Raw genomic sequence first — 19126 nt, 5'->3', positions numbered from 1 at the left:
TGATTTAACTATCTCTATTCGATAAATCTGAGAATCATGTAAGAATGTAAAAATCTGTTTTTATAATATATCTTTATTTTATTGTTGCTGTTGTCATGTCAGTTAAAAAGATATTTATTTTAACAGTTGAAATTTAGAAAAAGTAGAGGTTATTTGGTCAAGTATGGTTCAGACTGGTCGAGTATTGTTCAGACCTTTGGTCGAGTATGGTTAAGACTGAAAAAAATAGGTCGAGTACAGGTCGAGAATGGGTTAAGACTGTTTCAGACTGGTCGAGTAATAGTTCAGACTATTTTCAATGGCAAAGATAAGGGTCAAGTACAAATCAGTACAGTTGAGTACGGTTAAGACCGGAGTCGAGTAATGTCGAGTAAAATTCAGACCAATTCAGACTGGTCGAGTAAAAATCAGTACAGTCGAGTACAGATATAGGCCATTTCAGACTTTTACTGGTTTGTAGTGTATGTATCTATAAATTTACATGTACTAAGGGAAGCAATCCCTTCACACATTGCACAAAGTATGAACAATGATTTCCTAAGTAACAATGAGATATAAGACTTAAAAAAGTTACAAAAATTGTGTAAGACTGAATAACAAAGATATTTAACAGACTTGCTCTTTTTTTTAATACCTGCCTCATATTAAGGGGAAATAAATCAGGGCGAACGTGATTGGGGGCAAATAAGATTTGGTGCGAACAAACGTGGATAATTTCCTTGCACTTTCCTAAACTGGTCCGCCATTCCATCTAAGGTAGCAATACACAGTTAGGAGTTTGGTTTCGCATTTTGGCCCCTGTGGATTTTTTAAATATGAAAGTTATTGTGCAATAAAATTCGTTTTTAAACAGCTGAGTACTAATTTACTATTTAGCCTTCAAAGGTGGTTTATAAGAACATCAAGAGTATTTTTTTCATGTTTTATGGGCTATTTTCTGTTTGACTGTCCGTATTTTCATAGCTTGACCGGCCGTAGGTCCAGAAATTAATGTAATGTTTACATACACTTTTTTCTACACAAAGTTTTTGACGCAATTTTACAAAAAAATGAGATGAAAGACATATGATTTTTATTTGATTTCCTGATAGATATATGTAAACAGTTTCAGAAAAGGTATATACGTCACTCCAAGGGATTGAAATTCTACTTCTGGCCAAATTTTTTGGGAAATATGTGACATCTTTTCCCCCCTTTTTGCAATATTTTATAGCAAATAAATGCAGATAGTTGCCATGGATACACCAAAAAGAAATTATATTTTACCATTTTAACTACTAGATATCAAATCTATGGAAGATACTGATAACATACATATGCACATATATGACACAAACAATAAGCTTAATTTGCAAGAAAGCAAGGAAAAGGGGATGGTAAAATTTATGAGAGTAAATTTTAATATTTTTTCCTAACTGTTTATCATGTTTATTGCTACCTAAAGCTTCGCACCGAAGGAAACGGGATGGAGCCATTGTCACCTTGGCATTAATTGTCTTACAAATCCAACGATTCGCTACGAAATTGACCAATGATATTGACAGGAACTTTTGACAACTTGACCTCAAATGTTAATACTGCCATGCCGCAAAAGAAATAAGTATCTGTTAATTAACTCCATACGGCAAGCTATTCATATCGTATAAATTTTGTGTAGATTTTAAAATTTAAGACATGATACCTGGACGTATTACTAGTATCAGAGACATATGATAAAATTGTTATATATCTCTGCTAGTATAATATATTTTTTTTTATCATATATTTAGTAGTAAATACAGTAGTTTTAAATATTTGATAAATAGCCTGCTGTTTATTCCGCATCGTTCAACTTTGATGCGGACCCTTTATCACACCCCTTTATCGCATGTCTACCCTTTATCACACCCCTACTCGGATTTCTCATTTATGACAGTAGTGATTCCGACTAAATTTACACGAAGTCCATGTTTTGATTTATGCAAGCTTCTCATCCTTTCTGTATCTCTTTCAAATAAAATCCTGAAGATTAAATAGTGAAATTTTTTTCAATGGTCCCAAATGAAACGGTTTTTAGGGCGTGACGTCATTTATCGAATTACGTCATTGTTTGGCATGTGATGTCATGGACGTCACAGACGTCGAGCTTTCATATTTTCTGGCACACGAAATGCAACCACAAAAAAACAACCGGCAGCAAGAGGGTTAAACTTTAAATTTTGATATTTCAAAAGTTCACATTTTACTCACCAGTCTCAAAGTAGTCTCTTGTTTATAACAGTATATGTGTTATTAAATTGTTGGTTTATTGTTACTATTTTTTTATTAACAGGTTTTATTCAGAATGTGTTTTATATAGTACAAAATTTAAAGGAGGATAAAAAGAACTCAATGAAATACCATACAAAACAAAAATAAACAACAAAACAATACAATAAACAAAATATTTCTATGGACAACAGGACGCAAATTGTAAGGTGACCCAGGTGCTTCGGATGAATGATTTTAAAAGCAGTTCATATATATGATTAAGCTTTTAAAACAAAGCAAAAATAAATCTGAAGGTAACCTAAAGGCCCTAGGGCTGATATTGGTATCTCGTGATGATACGGCATGTGATACGCATTTTGCCATGTATTATTCTCTATATATATATTTGTCTATGCTGGGACAAATTATATATATTTAGTATACTATTGTCTGACCTATGAACAAGATTCAAAATATGACAATATATTTTATTTTAGGTAGATGTAAACAATAAATCAAAACTTATCTGACTGAAAATTCTGAGCGTTAGAATGATAAGTACAAAATTTTATTTTTTTAATGTTGATCAATCAAATATTCACTGATTTTTTAAAGATCTTTTGAACATTCAATTTCATTTATATAATAGAAACAGATTACGGTTGGATTTCCACAAAGAGAGATCCACAATTAACCATGGTAATGTGATAGGATTTGCTTCAATTATTGAAAACCGATGCACTGTGGCAGCACAGAAAAATGTCCCACGAGCATGTTATCACATTCTTGACAAACAGAGCTGGTATCTTTCATTTCCTTGAGAACTCAATAGGGATAGGAATGTGCTAATTTCCCATTAAAATTCCTGTTCATATAAATTATACATAGTAAACACATCACATGATGCACTAGTCTCGCTGAATTTATTAAATAACGTGGTCAGCATTCTGACCGCGAGATTTAGGCCGTACCTGTTGTTAGTGTAGCGATAAGTGAACACAACAGGGGTCCAGTTTAGCACTTGCCCTAAGGCTAAGTCTGTCCAGAGACGTACACAAAATGTATACTGTAGTATATATGTTTCACTGATTAAAACATGCTCCGGAGAAATTTTCATCAACTATTATATAAACAAATATGTATACACTCTAAATTCAATCCCCTACTGATAATTCTATGGTTCTATGGAACACTTGTCATTTCTTTTTAATTTCTGTTGAAATTTCATGCAACCGGAAGTTCAACGTGAATCTCAGATTTTAACCTCCAAATTAGAGAGCTCTTTATATCACATGAAAATGAAAGTAGAATCCCACTATGACAATTAGCTGTAAAGTAGCAACAGATTGTTATCCTGTTTCACGATCAAAGGTTACACTTTTAAGAATGCATGTTACATTAATTTATTCAGTCTTCACCAATGAAAACATCAACAAATCACAATAAAAGTTCACACTACCTTATATGAGACAGGTAGTGTTAGTGTCCTGTGTAACAGTGTAAGAGGATGAAGTATGTTACCCAGCAATGTATTATTTCATTTTGTGCAATGACATTACACATTCTGCACACCTTAGCATATCGATGTACATGTAGGGTAGCATTACACCTTATCGCTATTTATTCCTTTCTGGGTAAGTTCTAATATTACACAACTTTTTCATCGAGTTGAAGCTAACTGTGGCCCTGTTGAAACAATGCATCATGCATTATACTTTTAAAAGAGACCTGTTTAAACCATCGTAAACACATCAAACAAAATATTTTTTTACTTTAATTTGAGTTTCGAAAAAGTGGATCAAAATCTATCAAAGTTTCAGAGTGTTCGCTTTCTAAATTTTTTCCTCCCTCAGCTCGTTACTGATAACCTTTGTTTTGGTACCGGATGACCCAAACAGGAAGTTGTCTTAGTGACTGTTTTTTTACGGATTGGACCAAATAGCAATAAGGTGTATTATCTGCCAATGTTTGTTGATTTGACGTTATATCTACAATAATCAGAAATATACTACATAAATTAAGAATTATATATAAGCATATGTCATCATCTTCATGATTGAGGCCTGAACAATAAAATAACCAGATTTACCAAATTTCATGAATAATATATCTAAGAGAAAGCTGAAATGCAAAATCATCCCGGATGCTGGTCATGCTTTTTAGGCATTTTATTTATGTTGTCATTCAGTTACATATGTAAACAAACACATGGTCTTGGCTGTTTTTTTCAGGTAACATTTTTATCTTATTAAAGAATTATCTAATTAAAATTCTATGTATTTCTTATCATAAAAACAGATATGTCAGCATCATACATGTGTACCTCCCGACGGGAGTATAATATAATCCCGTTTTCAGGGGTCCCCTCCAATTTTCAGACACCATTTTTTACTACCCTGTTTACAAATATTTCTTATTGAAGACGTAAAAACCCAAGAGTATTGAACGTATGAGTGTAACTGACATTACCTGATTACATAACATGTATAGATTTTGACCCTGTCATGCGGCTAATTAACAAATGGTAATAGTTTGATCGAACAATCAAAACAGGTGATGGGATATTATTTACTCGATATGGCTTCTGTTTATGGCACACTCCAAAGATGATTAAAGGTAAATACCGGCATTGAAAGAAAAATGGAATGTTGTTGTCAAAACATCGATCGGAAGGTTTTGATGCAAAAGAAAACATTTATTGTATAAGAAATTACTGGTAAAAGAAATGGTTTCAGCTCAATGTGAGCTGTTTGCTACCTGACCTGACTGGAAAATCGTATAAGCAAAATGTTTGGTTTGAACATCATTATGAATTCAAAATGCCAAAACGACAGTTATCTCCGTCTTCAAAGACACCATTAGCAAAACAACAGAAATATATGACAAAGTTCAACAATTCCTGGAAAGCTGACTTTAAATGATGCAAACCCAGTTCAAATGGCAAAGACCAGGCATACTGTACTTCTTACAAAGTTGACTTCAAGATCTGTTATGGGGACCGTAAAGACATTACCAGACACAGTGAGACCTCTTCTCACAAGCGCAAGTATGGATCCGTTTCAACAACTCCATCTGTCAAATCCATGTTCAACAACGTTGACAAAGTAACATATGCAGAGACTGTTTTTGACAACTTCATCGCAGACCACAACCTTCCTTTTCTGATAGAAGACCACTTAACTCTATGTATGAAAGTTATGTATCCAGACTCACCTATTGCCCAGAAGTTTTTATGCAAACTTACCAACTACCAAGACCACTCACATAGTAATTCAGGCCCTAGCACCACATTGGGACAACAAAGTCACCAACATGTGTAAAGTGGAGAAGTTTGCTGTAATGATTGGGAAGTCCAACGACAAGGGTGATAACAAAAAACTTAACAACTTAGTCAGAGTCTACAACCAGACCCTTCAGAAGATTGCAACACACTTTGTTGGCATATCTACCTGCAACATTGGTACCAGTGACAGTATCTTCAGATGTCTAGACCAGGTATTTAGGTAAATATCAAATTTACATTTTTATATCAAATTTTAAAAAGTCATATAAGATAGATGCACATGTACAGACAATGAATGAGACACAATAAAGCTACAAGAACAGATATGTATCAATAATTTTGATTAACAAAATATTGTGTTTATAAAATATATTTGTGTGTTACATATGTGTTTTTCATACAATAAATATATTTTTTCTATTTCAGTGACAGGGGCATTCCATTGTCCAACTGTGTAGGCTACTCATCAGATAATTGCAATGTCATGATTGGTAAAAACAACAAGTGTCCTCACCAGAGCCCAAGAGAAGAGTTGGTTGTGTGTGTCACATGGCAAACATCTGTGCACAGAAAGCAGTAAAGAACCTTCCATTGCCAGTAGATGAGCTGCTTATAGATGTCTTCTTCCATTTTTATCACAGGTATTATTTAATGGTATTTGTAAAATTAAATTAATTCAAAGAGGGAAAATGCCTATGAAACAACATCCAATAAAACTATGATTGTATTTTTTTAAACAAACAAAAAAAGTAAATGTTTCAATTTTTACTGTGTTGAATAAGGTGAAGATATTTTCATATTATTGTGTGTACTAAAACTGTTCATTCTTAATAATTTGTCATTGATCTTTTGTTATTAACATATGTTATATTGACAAAAGATTCATGACTTTCAATTTTACATTTGTTTTATCTTTCTTAATTCAAAATGCAAGGAGGAGTACACCAGTTTCCTTGACTTCACTGACACAAAACCCATGAAGCTGCTGAAGCAATGTGGTACCAGATGGTTGTCCTTAGAGAGGTGTGTCAAAAGATTACTTCAGCAGCATCCAGCCCTTAAGTCCTACTTTCAGAGTCACCCAGAGAGTGAGAAGCCATGTCATATAATGAGGTGTGCAGAGTTCCATGTCAACAATGAGATGTGGTTGTACTTTGCTTTCCTAGACTTCATCCTTCCTGTTTGACTTGAATGCTATGTTCCTGGTATTTTTATTTATAATTATAGATGTATTATTAGATTGGATATGTGTACATGAGACAACATAAAAAGTAAAGACGTAAAATGACAAGAGACAATAACCAAATGAAAGCAGACACCAGAAATATTAGAGATTGATTATATATTATGATATGATGTACATTTAAAAACATATTTTTTAAATACAATATTTATTTTAATTTTAATATCTACATCTTTAAATAATAATAATTATTCATTACAGGCTAGTGAGTCTATGGTTGGTTTTCTGCAAACAGAAATGGTTCATCTCCTCCGTAAGCTCATGTCTAGATTTGTTAGCACCAAAGTTATAACCATGCAGCAAGACAACACCAAAGTGTCCAGAGAACCAGCATGACAACGAGAGGATAGCCATTGGTTGGACAGCTAGTGAGTCCCTCAGTGACCATGAGGATCTTTCACCAGTGGTTGTCAACAGGTTCTATAGGTATTTTTAACTTTTTTTTATTGTGGGGAATAAATGTACATGAATCAATTATCATTCAATGTACAATGAGACAAAAGTAGCTGTACACAAATTTTTTTCAACTAATTTTCTAAGCTTGATTAATATTAACATTTATTAGCAATATTAATTTGAGGTAATTTTCTTTTTTGTTTATTATAGCTCTGTCAGACAGTTCAACTGCACAGCAGTGTCTACCATGATTGCAAAGTTTCCTTTCAAGGATACAGTGTTGCAGACTATTGCCTATATCAACCCAGAGATCAAACAGAATGTGTCACCAGAAGATTTTAAGTTTTGTTTATTACTTTATTGTGTAATTTCTGTAACTTCAAATCATGCGAATGAAACAAAATGAATATGGGGTAACACCAATGAGACAAGTTAAAAAACATTAAAAAAACCACACAGTAGTATATTAATTGTTGATGATTGTTTTTAATTTAATGTTGTGAAAATATCTATATATTTTATATATAATAATTGTTTTTTTTATTTTATAGTTGCCAGTCTGTCAGACAGATTTCTCTTTTAGAGTCCTGACCAGAAATCACAACTTGAAGACCAGGCCAGTGACTACATCCTTTCTCCAAAGTCAGACCTGTCACCTTATTACAAAGAAAACACAACACTGAACCAGTTCTGGCAGTCTATGGCACAACTTAAGGTTCCAAGTGGCCAGCCCAGTTTGATCTGCTCTTTCAGTTTTAGAAAAATAATGCTACCCATTCCACATTCCAATGCAGACACAGAGAGGACTTTCAGCATGCTGACGAAGATCCAGACAGACATCAGTGATTCCCTGGACTCCAAGACAATACACAGCCTGCCAAGCATCAAAGATAAACAACTATCAGTACACAAACTGTTACCTGTACAAGCCAGAGCCAAGTGTAGTTAAAGCAGACAAATCAGCATGTACCTCCTACCAGAGACCAGTGCTTAAATTTTGAGAAAGTTCTTTAATTATTAACTAAATAGACAGTGCTTTAACTTATATATTTTGAAAGAGTTTAAACAATGACAATGCTTAGTTTTCTAACATAATACTAGTGCTTATAACCATGCATACCCATTGTTATTGTTTGTTGATTTTTAATCTATTTATTATGTAATAAATGCATAGCTTATTTTTCTCTTATATCTCTAAGCCAATGACAATGAAAACAAATAAAAAAGATGGAAGCAACAATGTAAAACTAAACAAAAACAGATTCTTCTCAATTATTCATTCAAATAGACAGACTTAACCACATTGATATGCCATTCAAATGGAAGATTGAAGAAAAAAACACATAAAAAAGACAGATTTTACATCAGATGGTTAAATTTACAATAAAAAAAATGTCAATAAAAACCCTCCTGATCTGAGGTCTGAACTCCTGACCAAAATTTCCGAATCTCCTAATTTGAATTTCACAGTCTATCATATGTATACAGCATGTTTTTAATCTTTGTAAGCTAACAACATCAACAAGTACATTTTGACTTATTTAAGAGAAATTGATGTGACTTATTCCAGATTTAAATAAAAGCTTGTTCTCATTTCATTTATAAAGGGTTATCTATTTACTGTTTCTTGCACATGCTTCCAATTTTATCCTTTGACAGATGCCTGCTCTGTTTTTAAATCATGAAAAATATATATAATGCATATTTGTCTTCTATTTTTTATGCATTTCATATAGTTAATATCTTTTACTTTTTAGTTATATGAGGATGTAGTAGAAAAAAAATATGGGGAGATACACAAGATATGGATGACTCCAGGACACATTTTCATCACCGTAAAGGAGGGGAGACAACTATTTACTTTTGATAATAAATCAGCAAGTAGAACAATTGTATGTAAATCAAACTTGTTCAAAGAGCATGTATTTGGAATATGCAGAAGTTGCTTATATGATACATTTAAATGTCTTTTTCAAAGTAAGATAACATCAGAAAAAAGATGAAAATAACTACATGTTTTTTGTGTTAATAGTTAAAAGGGGATCTTCATTTAATTACCATGCTATTAAAATATTTCATGGAAACCATAGTACAAATGTATATCAAAATTTTGACAAACAGATGTTTTTTTATGCCCCACCTAGGGGCATTATGTTTTTCGGTCTGTTCATCTGTATGTTCGTATGTCCGTTCGTCCATCCGTCTGTCCCGCTTCAGGTTAAAGTTTTTAGTTAAAGTTTTTGGTCAAGGTAGTTTTTGATGAACTTGAAGTCCAATCAACTTGAAACTTAGTAAACTTGTTCCCTATGATATGATCTTTCTAATTTTAATGCCAAATTAGAGTTTTGACCCCAATTTCACAGTCCACTGAACATAGAAAATGATAGTGCCCGCTTCAGGTTAAAGTTTTTGGTCAAGGTAGTTTTTGATGAAGTTGAAGTCCAATCAACTTGAAACTTAGTACACATGTTCCCTATGATATGATCCTTCTAATTTTGATGCCAAATTAGAGTTTTGACCCCAATTTCACGGTCCACTGAACATAGAAAATGATAGTGCGAGTGGGGCATCCGTGTACTATTGACACGTTCTTGTTTTGTTTTCTTTTGTATCATTGTTTTCTCATTTCATTTTTTTTTACTGCAAGTCTTCTTTTATTCATAGAATTACTTTACTTTTCTTTTCTTATTGTTAATTTCCTTTAATTTGATGGTGATGTTTCAATTGCTACTTCTTATGGGATACACTAATAAATATACTTGCTATTGTATTTTAAAACAAAACAAATAAACCAAATAGGTTGAATCTGGAAAGTAGGTCTACAGGGATGAAAGGTGGGAAATTTAAACTACTTTAGAAAAAGAGGATATGCTTGATAGCTTTATGAAATGGGCAAAAATTTTACATTTCATCAGGTCACCTACAGATCCCATAATGGTTGTTGCAAGGGTTATCTGGCATTCAGAGAGTGTCACATTCTTTCTACAGGAGGCATCAGATTTAATATTCTCAATCCAACAAGACATGGCTGCATATATAATATGGTACATCCTGTGCAACTAAACTTATGCCCTCACAGTGACAGTTTTATTGTTAGAAAAGAGATTTTCAGGTTACCACATCGCTATACATAAGAAACCCTAGGAGTCAAATCTAATTGATAGTACAGTTGCTATTATTAGACTAAAAAGGAATGATTTTCTTATAAGCATATTAACCTTTTTTAGCTAGAATTTAGTTACTGTTAGCATTAAAAAAAAATAATATTTGATATTGTTTTACTTTCTGTTGTTTCTGTAATGCTGAAATTATTAATTTTCTAAATTGATTTTTGTTTTGTTCTTTTTTTCTGTAGTCTGTACCCTTTATTGTTGCGTTGTTGAGATAAAAATGGAACTGTTGAGTACTCATAAGACCTGATACGTTTTAATACCTCATCTTTTATTGTCTTTGTTTATTAATTAGTGTCTTGTCAATTAGGAAATTTTGCATTGATTTCAGATCTTTGTATACTTTAGCTTAATTTATTCACAACTTATCTATACTTGGTGATTATGAGTTCAACATAAGATATTTTTGTTTCTGTATATTGTTGGATTGTTTGAATTTTTGTCTAGTTTATGTTTACCCGACAAATTTCTCTTAATTTAAAGAAACACTCTAGTTATTAAATCAGAAAAAAATATACCAGTCATTAGTCCCCTACCAACGAAGTCGAAGGGGACTCTAGGTTTGCACTCCATCTGTCTGTCTGTCTGTCTGTCTGTCTGTCTGTCTGTCTGTCTGTCTGTCTGTCTGTCTGTCTGTCTGTCTGTCTGTCTGTCTGTCTGTCTGTCTGTCTGTCTGTCTGTCTGTCTGTCTGTCTGTCTGTCTGTCTGTCTGTCTGTCTGTCTGTCCTGTCTGTCTGTCTGTCTGGTCTGTCTGTCTGTCTGTCTGTCTGTCTGTCTGTCTGTCTGTCTGGTCTGTCTGTCTGTCTGTCTGTCTGGTCTGTCTGGTCTGTCTGTCTGTCTGTCTGTCTGTCTGTCTGTCTGTCTGTCTGTCTGTCTGTCTGTCTGTCTGGTCTGTCTGTCTGGTCTGTCTGTCTGTCTGTCTGTCTGTCTGTCTGGTCTGTCTGTCTGGTCTGTCTGTCTGTCTGTCTGTCTGTCTGGTCTGTCTGTCTGTCTGTCTGTCTGTCTGTCTGTCTGTCTGTCTGTCTGTGTCTGTCTGTCTGTCAGTCAGTCAGTCCGGCAAATCAGTTTTCCACACTTTTTTTCTTCATGCTTGAAGATATTGATTTGATATTTGGTATATAGTTTACACCATGACAAGTTATAGATCAAGTTAGCATTTTTTTCCAGTACAATTAATTTTTAACCGGTAGGGGACTATGTATTGCCATGCAATACTCCCAGAATGCTTGTTATTCTTACTAATTAAATGAAAAATATTGTATTTAAGATATGCTTGTTTTTTTTAGAACAACAGCTTTGAAAAGTGTTTGGACAGTAAAGAATTAGAGTCACCAATTTTAGATATTTTAGTTTCTGCCACAAATTACAGCCTGATTTTTATTGTAAGTTTTGATTTAGCTACCATTTGTATTACTTTTTTGGGGTCCTCTGTTGCTGCGTGGTCTTAGTACATTTTGTAGTTCATCTACTGTATCACTTGCTGTGTTGGAATCCATTCTTAATAGACTAGGATTGTCAGTTTTCCTGCCAAATATCAGTGGTTCTCTGCATTTACTCCAGCTTTATCCACAAATAAAAATTGACTGCCACGACATAGCTATTGGTGCAGAAGATGGCATTAAAACACCAACAATCAATCAATTAATCAATCAATCAATCATATTAATTTTTTATTGATTTTTTTAGTCTCCTACCGACGAAGTTTTAGGTTTGCACTCTGTCTGTCTGTCTGTCTGTCCATCACTCAAATAATCAATTTTTCACATTTTTTTTCGTCATGCTTGAAGATATTGACTGATATTTCTTATATGCCAGGCAATACTCACAGAATGCTTGTTATTTTTTAATTCTTCACTGTAAGAACAGTGTTAACTGTGTGTCCAAAATGGGTCAATAACCCTAATGAGCCTCAATGTGAGGAACACAATTATTATTTGTAGACAAAAAGTTTCTCTGCCATGATATGGGACATGTTCTTATCTTAAAGAGTATACTGAAGTTATTCATTTATGCCATTTTAAAGGGCAGTGGACCATAGAATAAATTGTTAAGATGTAAAAAATATGGAGTTTTTAAATGTTTTCAAAGAATAGAATTTCCAGAGAATATGTTTTGGAGAAAATCAGGATTTTTCAGTTCCATATCATAAATGGCTTTTCATGGTTGGCTAAATTGCTGCAAATTTAATTTCAAATGATAGTTCAAAATCGAACCACATATTTGAAAATTGCTCGCTTTGAAATATGCAATCATACATATCCAATTGAAGAAAAGATTAATGTAGTTTGACAATAGAAACCTGAAATATAATGCAAGGAGAAAAAAGAAAAACTACAAAAATACCAAACTCCAATGAAAATTCAAAACGGAAAGTCCTTAAACAATTGGCAAAATCTAAAGCTCAAACACATCAAACGAATAAAAAACAACTGTCATATTCCTGACTTGGTACAGGCATTTTCTTATGTAGAAAATGGTGGATTAAACCTGGTTTTAAAGCTAGCTAAACCTCTCACTTGTATGACAGTGGCATAAAATTCCATTATATTAACAACAATGTGTGAACAAAACAAACAGACATTATAGGTAAAAATGTCAAAAATAGGGGCACAGCAGTCATCATTGTGTTATAATCTCAAGTGCTATAAAAACAAACAAATATGTCAACAAAGAAAAACAAAATGGCATATAGACAAAGCACATACGCAACATTGAAACACAAGAATACAAAAAATGACAACAGCACAACAACACAATGGCGGGATGTACAAGTACCAAGCCACTTCAAAAGGATATTACCAAAAAATGGACCAAACAGTAAACGTTAATAATTTACAAAGACAAATAAAAGAACACTATAACACATATCCTTCGTTAAAACTTTTACAGAATAAAAAGAAAATAGGTGTCACAGTCCTTGTTTACTTGAAACATATCTAAAAGTTGAATTATGGTACAGTCTATAATAAAATCAGATCATCTGAGTCATCTCTCTTTTTTAATCTAATTCTTTGAATGTTTGTTGATACTCGTCACACATATTTTACTGTAGATAAAAGATCAGATGAGTTTATATGTAGGTTCACAAAATTTGTAGACCAATATTACCTTAATAAATAGAAGTATCATTGCTAAAATTTTGTGTAGATAAACCCTGTATGTAAAAAAGTTAGTACATTTTAATATCCATTCAAGTTTGGAAATGCCTGCAGTAAAATTGAACTCCTTTATGTATCATAGTGGTAGTTATCATACTGTAGCATGTACAGTTAATATCTGCAATTTTAAGGCCACTGTAAAACTTTTAAATTAGCATGTGTATATATTTACCAGGTAGAAGAAAGTGGATACGTACATTGTTGGAGATATAAAACAGAGGGATGGACATTTTTGTTGACACTTGATATTTGTAATGTAAATCAGACATCTGTTGTTAGTATCTGTCTTCACCCATCCCAGAATGCGTTGTTTTGGTGTGAAGAACGCAAAGTAGAGGATAGAACAATATATTGTATATGTAAAAGACAGCTGCCTGAAGGTGATAACTGTATATGCATATTGACATCATCTCTCATGAAATTTTTGTTTGTTAAGAAAAGATAAATGTTAATTTTTTTAAAGAATTATTTTAACAATTCCTTTAAGTTTGAAATGCAGCTAGTCTTATTTTGCTGCTTTAAATAATAGTAAAACATTATCTACTGGCTAGTTGTGGAGTTTCTTTTGCAGATTTGTAAATTCAGAATCTGACAATTTTTTTTTCCATGTTTTTATTATTGTAAAAATATAGGCATATGATAAGTATAACAATAATTAAACTTGTACATATGTATTTCAGTTCTGGTGCAGTTCCTGATATTTCATTAAATTGTCTCACATTTTTTGTCTTGTCAACTAATCCATAATCTCTGTAATTAATGCATGCGATAAATTCTAAATTTTTATTACAATATTTATTGTTCACTGGACATTTACCTTGGATCTTTTTTTACTTTTATCAGCTTTACAGTTCTATAATACTGTTTTTTGTGTGTCACCTACAATTATCAGTTTACATTAACTTTTTGATTTTTATAACAACAAAAATATCAATTAAAAAAAATGAGATACAATTAATACTGCTGTTATTGGTTTGCCATAAAATATGAATAAACTACAACAGCAAAGCTGAAAGCTGGATTGTAAGGATTGTGTACACACAAAATGTTGTTTCAACATTAATGATTAATCATGTGCTCTTATTTTCTTTGAATTCGTTTTGAAAATGTTCAGTTAATACAATAGGAAAGAATGAGAAATAATTATTGCATGAAGTTTTGCAATATGTAGAGTAGTGAATGCATTTTTTTTTATGCAGATGAAGAAAAATTAGAGAACAGAGAAATTGGAAATCCTATTGTTATAATGCACAATTGTCCATCATGTCAGCTTTATCCATCCATTTCAGGACTATATATAGTTGTCAGGTAATTTTTATTTTCTAGATTTAAATGTCAGAAAAACAGAACTAACAGTATGTCTGCACCTGATCTGTGAATAAAGTATATAGTTATTATTATGGAAACTAAGAAAGAACCATGAAGTCTGAAGTAAACTAACATTGATTGGTTAAAAAAACCTTATAACACTTGAAGCATAAAAATATCTTTATACCAAATTTTGAAGTTTATATTTTTAATCTTAATTGTCCAGTTGATAAGAAATGACAGATTGTTCAATGAAGTTATAAAAATGTCATTATGATTAAGATTTTGATGCTGAAGAAGGCTAAATAAACTTTTTGGTTTTGAGATTGGGCATTCTATATAATAGGAAAACATACAGGTAACAATTCAAATACTTTTGAGCTCTTATTTTAGTGCACAGTCATTATTTTTTGTGTATTTTGATCATTGTTAACATTGCTCATGTACAGACTGTGTTTGGAAAATGTTGATATATATTAGAATATGCTTTCAGAAATAAACTGCCACTGGTGTCCATGGTGATATTATGGCTTAGTTACTCAAACAAAGTTATAGTTAGTATTGGTAGGCAGAAAACAGAGGTAACAGATTTCAGCATAAATCAGCCAATAGAATTCAACAAACTTGCTGTAAAATTAGCAGGATGTATATCTAAGGTAAAGTATATTTACAAGAGTTTTTACTTTGTCGGTGAAGATAGAAGGTTTTCAGAATTCATGTCTTTGAACTTTTCATCCCTGTGTAAATTTCTCTCTTAATTAATGTAAAATGAATGTCCTCATGCATTAGTTTCTTTCATTCTGAATTTTGATAACAGAAATAACTCAAACATTTTGAGATAAAAGATATGCATAGAAACCAGTCTATTATTGAAGACTATGTAATGAACTCTAGACATCTTTCAGATCTTCTTTTATTCATATTTGTAATAAAGTTACTGAATATGTCTTCTAGTAGATATGTTTAAAAGGAAATGTTGGGTACTTCAATGAGACAGCAACCCAATGACTGAAATAACCGATAAAAAACCACTATATCTTATAAATTATGATTAAACTGAATGTTATATCTTATTAGATAGGTTAAAAGATATTATTGTGCATTAAATCTAATAAATCTTTTAAAAAAAAACATTCTAGAGAAAATAAAATAAAATTAAGCTCCCAAATTTTCTACTTCAGAAATAGTTTAAAAGTGTTCAAACATCTGGTTTTTGTTCTTTTATTTTACATTTCTCAGTGAAATGAACTCATATGGCCATATACTAATAAATCATATGTTGTATTTCAGGTAAAGCCAACTGATCACTTAGGAGGAATTATATACAGAATACAGGACATGAACTTGTCAACAGTTCTAAAAGATGGAAGTATTATTAGTTTGTCAGAAAGTGAAGGTTTGTAAATCTTCCTTTTCATGGTTTTTGATTATTTTAAATTAATTAACTCATTTTCAACTTGAACACTTCTGGTATTTTCTTTTTGGTTTACATAGAGTTCATATTATCAAAATGATAAGGCTTGACTATATTATGTGAAATAGGATAATAGAAGGGGTTCTTGGTCACCCATATTCAACACAGTCTAGTATTCAATTGTTAAGGTCAAAGTCCGTTTACATCACTAGAGTGCATTCAATGCATTCTATATGTAAAAAGAAAGAAAATTCAAACTATATCATGCAGTACAGGTTTTACTCATTGATGAAGTCTGTTTGGTGACTTGTATTGTTCACATCTTTGTCCTCATGGATTGTTGTCTCATTGGCAATCATTCCACATCTCCTTATTTTCATTTTGTTTATTTTATCATAGATAACAAGTATTCTAACCATATCCATGTCTGGTCCTTGTCATAGCACATACTCAAATCTGTTAGCAATATACTATATTGGTTTTTAGTCCCCTACCGACGAAGTCGAAGGGTGTTTGCACTCTGTCTGTCTGTCTGTCTGTCTGTCTGTCTGTCTGTCTGTCTGTCTGTCTGTCTGTCTGTCTGTCTGTCTGTCTGTCTGTCTGTCTGTCCGTCAGTCAGTCAGTCTGGCAAATCAGTTTTCCACACTTTTTTTCTTCGTGCTTGAAGATATTGATTTGAAATTTGGTGTATTGTTTTATTATGACAAGTAACAGATCAAGATCGAATTTTGTTCCGGTCTGATGATTTTGTGCATAGTTATGGTCCTTGGACTTAGAAAATTCACTCAAATAATCAGTTTTCTGCACTTTTTTTCGTCAAGCTTGAAGATATTGATTTGATAATTGGTATAAAGTTTTATCATGACAAGTTACAGATCAAGATCAATTTTTTTCCCGTCCTGATGATTTTGTGCAGAGTTATGGTCCTTGGACTTAGAAAATTCACTTAAATAATCAGTTTCCACACTTTTTTTTGTCATGCTTGAAGATATTGACTTGATATTTGTTATATAGCTTACACCATGCAAAGTTATAGATCAAGTTAGCATTTTGTTCCAGTAAAATGAATTTTTAACTGGTAGGGGACTATGTATTGCCATGCAATACTCTCAGAATGCTTGTTTTTTCCAATACATCATCTGCATTTATTTGTAGGTGATAAAAAGAAGACACAGTTTATGATTGATTTAAAGAATGTTTCCAATGAATGGTTTGAATTTCAAAAAGTCATTGGTTCATTACAGGATTCAAAAATAATGTAAGAGTCTCTCTGTGCAATTTCCACAAAATGAAGTCTAAGTAGGTAAAATTTTAGACTTTAACATGTTCTGCTGATACTATTATCAAGTCAAAGGAAATATTTTATCAAATACTTTTATACAATTCTTTTTTTTCAATATTCCATTAAATTTGTAAATTGAATTTTGGATTTATCTTATCCATAACATATCAAGATGTGGCATTAAACTTTCATAATGTTCTATTACAAATTCCAGATTCATATCCTGATTGTTTTTTGAAATATATCTTCTCTGTAATGATCAAAATTATATGATAAAGTATGGTGATGTCATTAATTCCAGAACTCTTGTCAGAAAAAAAAAAATATGAATACTTTTTATTACAAATGGTATTTCTATTAACTAACTATAAATAGCCTTTGGAATTTTTGTAATTAGTTTCATAAATAATTGGACCCATAAACAATGGTAATTGAATAGCCTTCGTAATTTTTATACGACCGCAAGTCGTATATTGGTATGACGTTGGCGTCGTCGTCGTTGTTGTCGTCGTCCGAAGACACATTGGTTTTCGCACTCTAACTTTAGTTTAAGTGAATGGATCTCTATGGGGGTTATGGTACCAACAGTTAAGAAATAAGGGGCCAAAAAGGGGCCAAAAATAAGCATTTTTGTAACTTCCAGACATAACTTGTGTGTTAGTGTATTAATCTCTCTGACATTGTACCACAAGATTCTATATCACAAAGGGAATGCTGGGATTGATTTTGGGGGTAATTGCCTCAAAATTATAGGAATTAAGGGCCAAAAAAGGGGCAAAAAACAAGCATTTTTCTAGTTTCATGACAATAACTTGTGTGTAAGTGTATGGATCATTCTGAAATTGTACTACAAGGTTCCATATCACAAAGGGAAAGCTGGAATTGAGTTTGGGGATAATTGCCCAAAACGTTTAGGAATAAGGGGCCAAAAAGGGGCCAAAAATAAGCATTTTTCTAGTTTCCAGAGAATAACTTGTGTTCAAGTGTATGGATCTCTCTGAAATTGTACTGCAAGGTACCATATCACAAAAGGAAGGCTGGGATTGATTTTGGGGGTAATTGCCTCAAAATTTTAGGAATTAGGGGCCAAAAAGGGGCAAAAAACAAGCATTTTTCTAGTTTCCGGACAATAACTTGTGTGTAAGTGTATGGATCTTTATGAAATTGTACTACAAGGTTCCATATCACAAAGGGAAAGCTGGGTTTGAGTTTGGGGGTAATTGCCCTAAATGTTTAGGAATTTGGGGCAAAAAAACAAGCATTTTTCTAGTTTCCAGACAATAACTTGTGTTCAAGTGTATGGATCTCTCTGAAATTGTACTGCAAGGTACCATACCACAAAGGGAAGGCTGGGATTGAGTTTGGGGGTGATGAATCATAAGGGGGTTCAAAAAATTTTTGGGGGGGGATTTTTTTTCCCCTTTTTTTCTTTAAAATTTTCCATTTTAAATTGGTTATTTCTGATTTATATATGTAGAACTCTAAAGTACGTTGGTACTCTAAAGTGCGATGGTCACGCTAAAGGAAGATGGTCTACGCTAAAGTGCGATGGTGTCAGACGCTAAAGTGCGATGGTTGTTTTTTTTTAAGTGCGATCAGATATAACGCTAAAGTGCGATGGTATGACACGCTAAAGTCCGATG

At 32.5% G+C, this 19126-nt stretch overlaps 3 protein-coding genes across 10 annotated transcripts in view; 2 read left to right on the top strand and 1 right to left on the bottom strand.

Moving 5' to 3' along the window:
* The window catches only part of LOC127713555 (threonylcarbamoyladenosine tRNA methylthiotransferase-like), a 29144-nt gene extending 25654 nt beyond the window's left edge, over positions 1–3490 (bottom strand). For 2 of the 4 annotated variants that reach the window (XR_007987497.1, XM_052219794.1), the window contains exon 1: positions 3201–3365. The gene's annotated coding sequence lies outside the window, so the exon portion shown is untranslated. The other 2 variants (XM_052219795.1, XM_052219796.1) reach the window with 2 other exon arrangements.
* The window catches only part of LOC127713229 (structural maintenance of chromosomes protein 6-like), a 396756-nt gene that overhangs the window by 325302 nt on the left and 52328 nt on the right, over positions 1–19126 (top strand). The gene's annotated exons all lie outside the window — the stretch shown is intronic.
* Positions 3483–19126, top strand: part of LOC127713415 (uncharacterized) — a 30695-nt gene continuing 15051 nt past the window's right edge. Inside the window, exons 1-10 of one of the 5 annotated variants that reach the window (XM_052219784.1) lie at positions 3635–5732; positions 5939–6153; positions 6447–6717; positions 6957–9043; positions 11608–11703; positions 13655–13859; positions 14679–14787; positions 15281–15443; positions 16078–16183; positions 17357–17459. In XM_052219784.1, coding sequence (XP_052075744.1) covers positions 8960–9043; positions 11608–11703; positions 13655–13859; positions 14679–14787; positions 15281–15443; positions 16078–16183; positions 17357–17459 — 866 coding nt within the window. In that variant the 5' untranslated portion in view covers positions 3635–5732; positions 5939–6153; positions 6447–6717; positions 6957–8959. Of the gene's footprint in view, positions 3601–3634; positions 6154–6446; positions 6718–6956; positions 9044–11607; positions 11704–13654; positions 13860–14678; positions 14788–15280; positions 15444–16077; positions 16184–17356; positions 17460–19126 lie in introns of those variants that run through there. The other 4 variants (XM_052219785.1, XM_052219783.1, XM_052219782.1 and 1 more) reach the window with 4 other exon arrangements.

This window comes from Mytilus californianus, unplaced genomic scaffold, assembly GCF_021869535.1.
Source record: "Mytilus californianus isolate M0D057914Y unplaced genomic scaffold, xbMytCali1.0.p SCAF_1, whole genome shotgun sequence".
NCBI lineage: Eukaryota > Metazoa > Mollusca > Bivalvia > Mytilida > Mytilidae > Mytilus > Mytilus californianus.
Note: the sequence above shows the minus strand (reverse complement) of the source record. Positions and strands in the feature narration are given on the sequence as shown.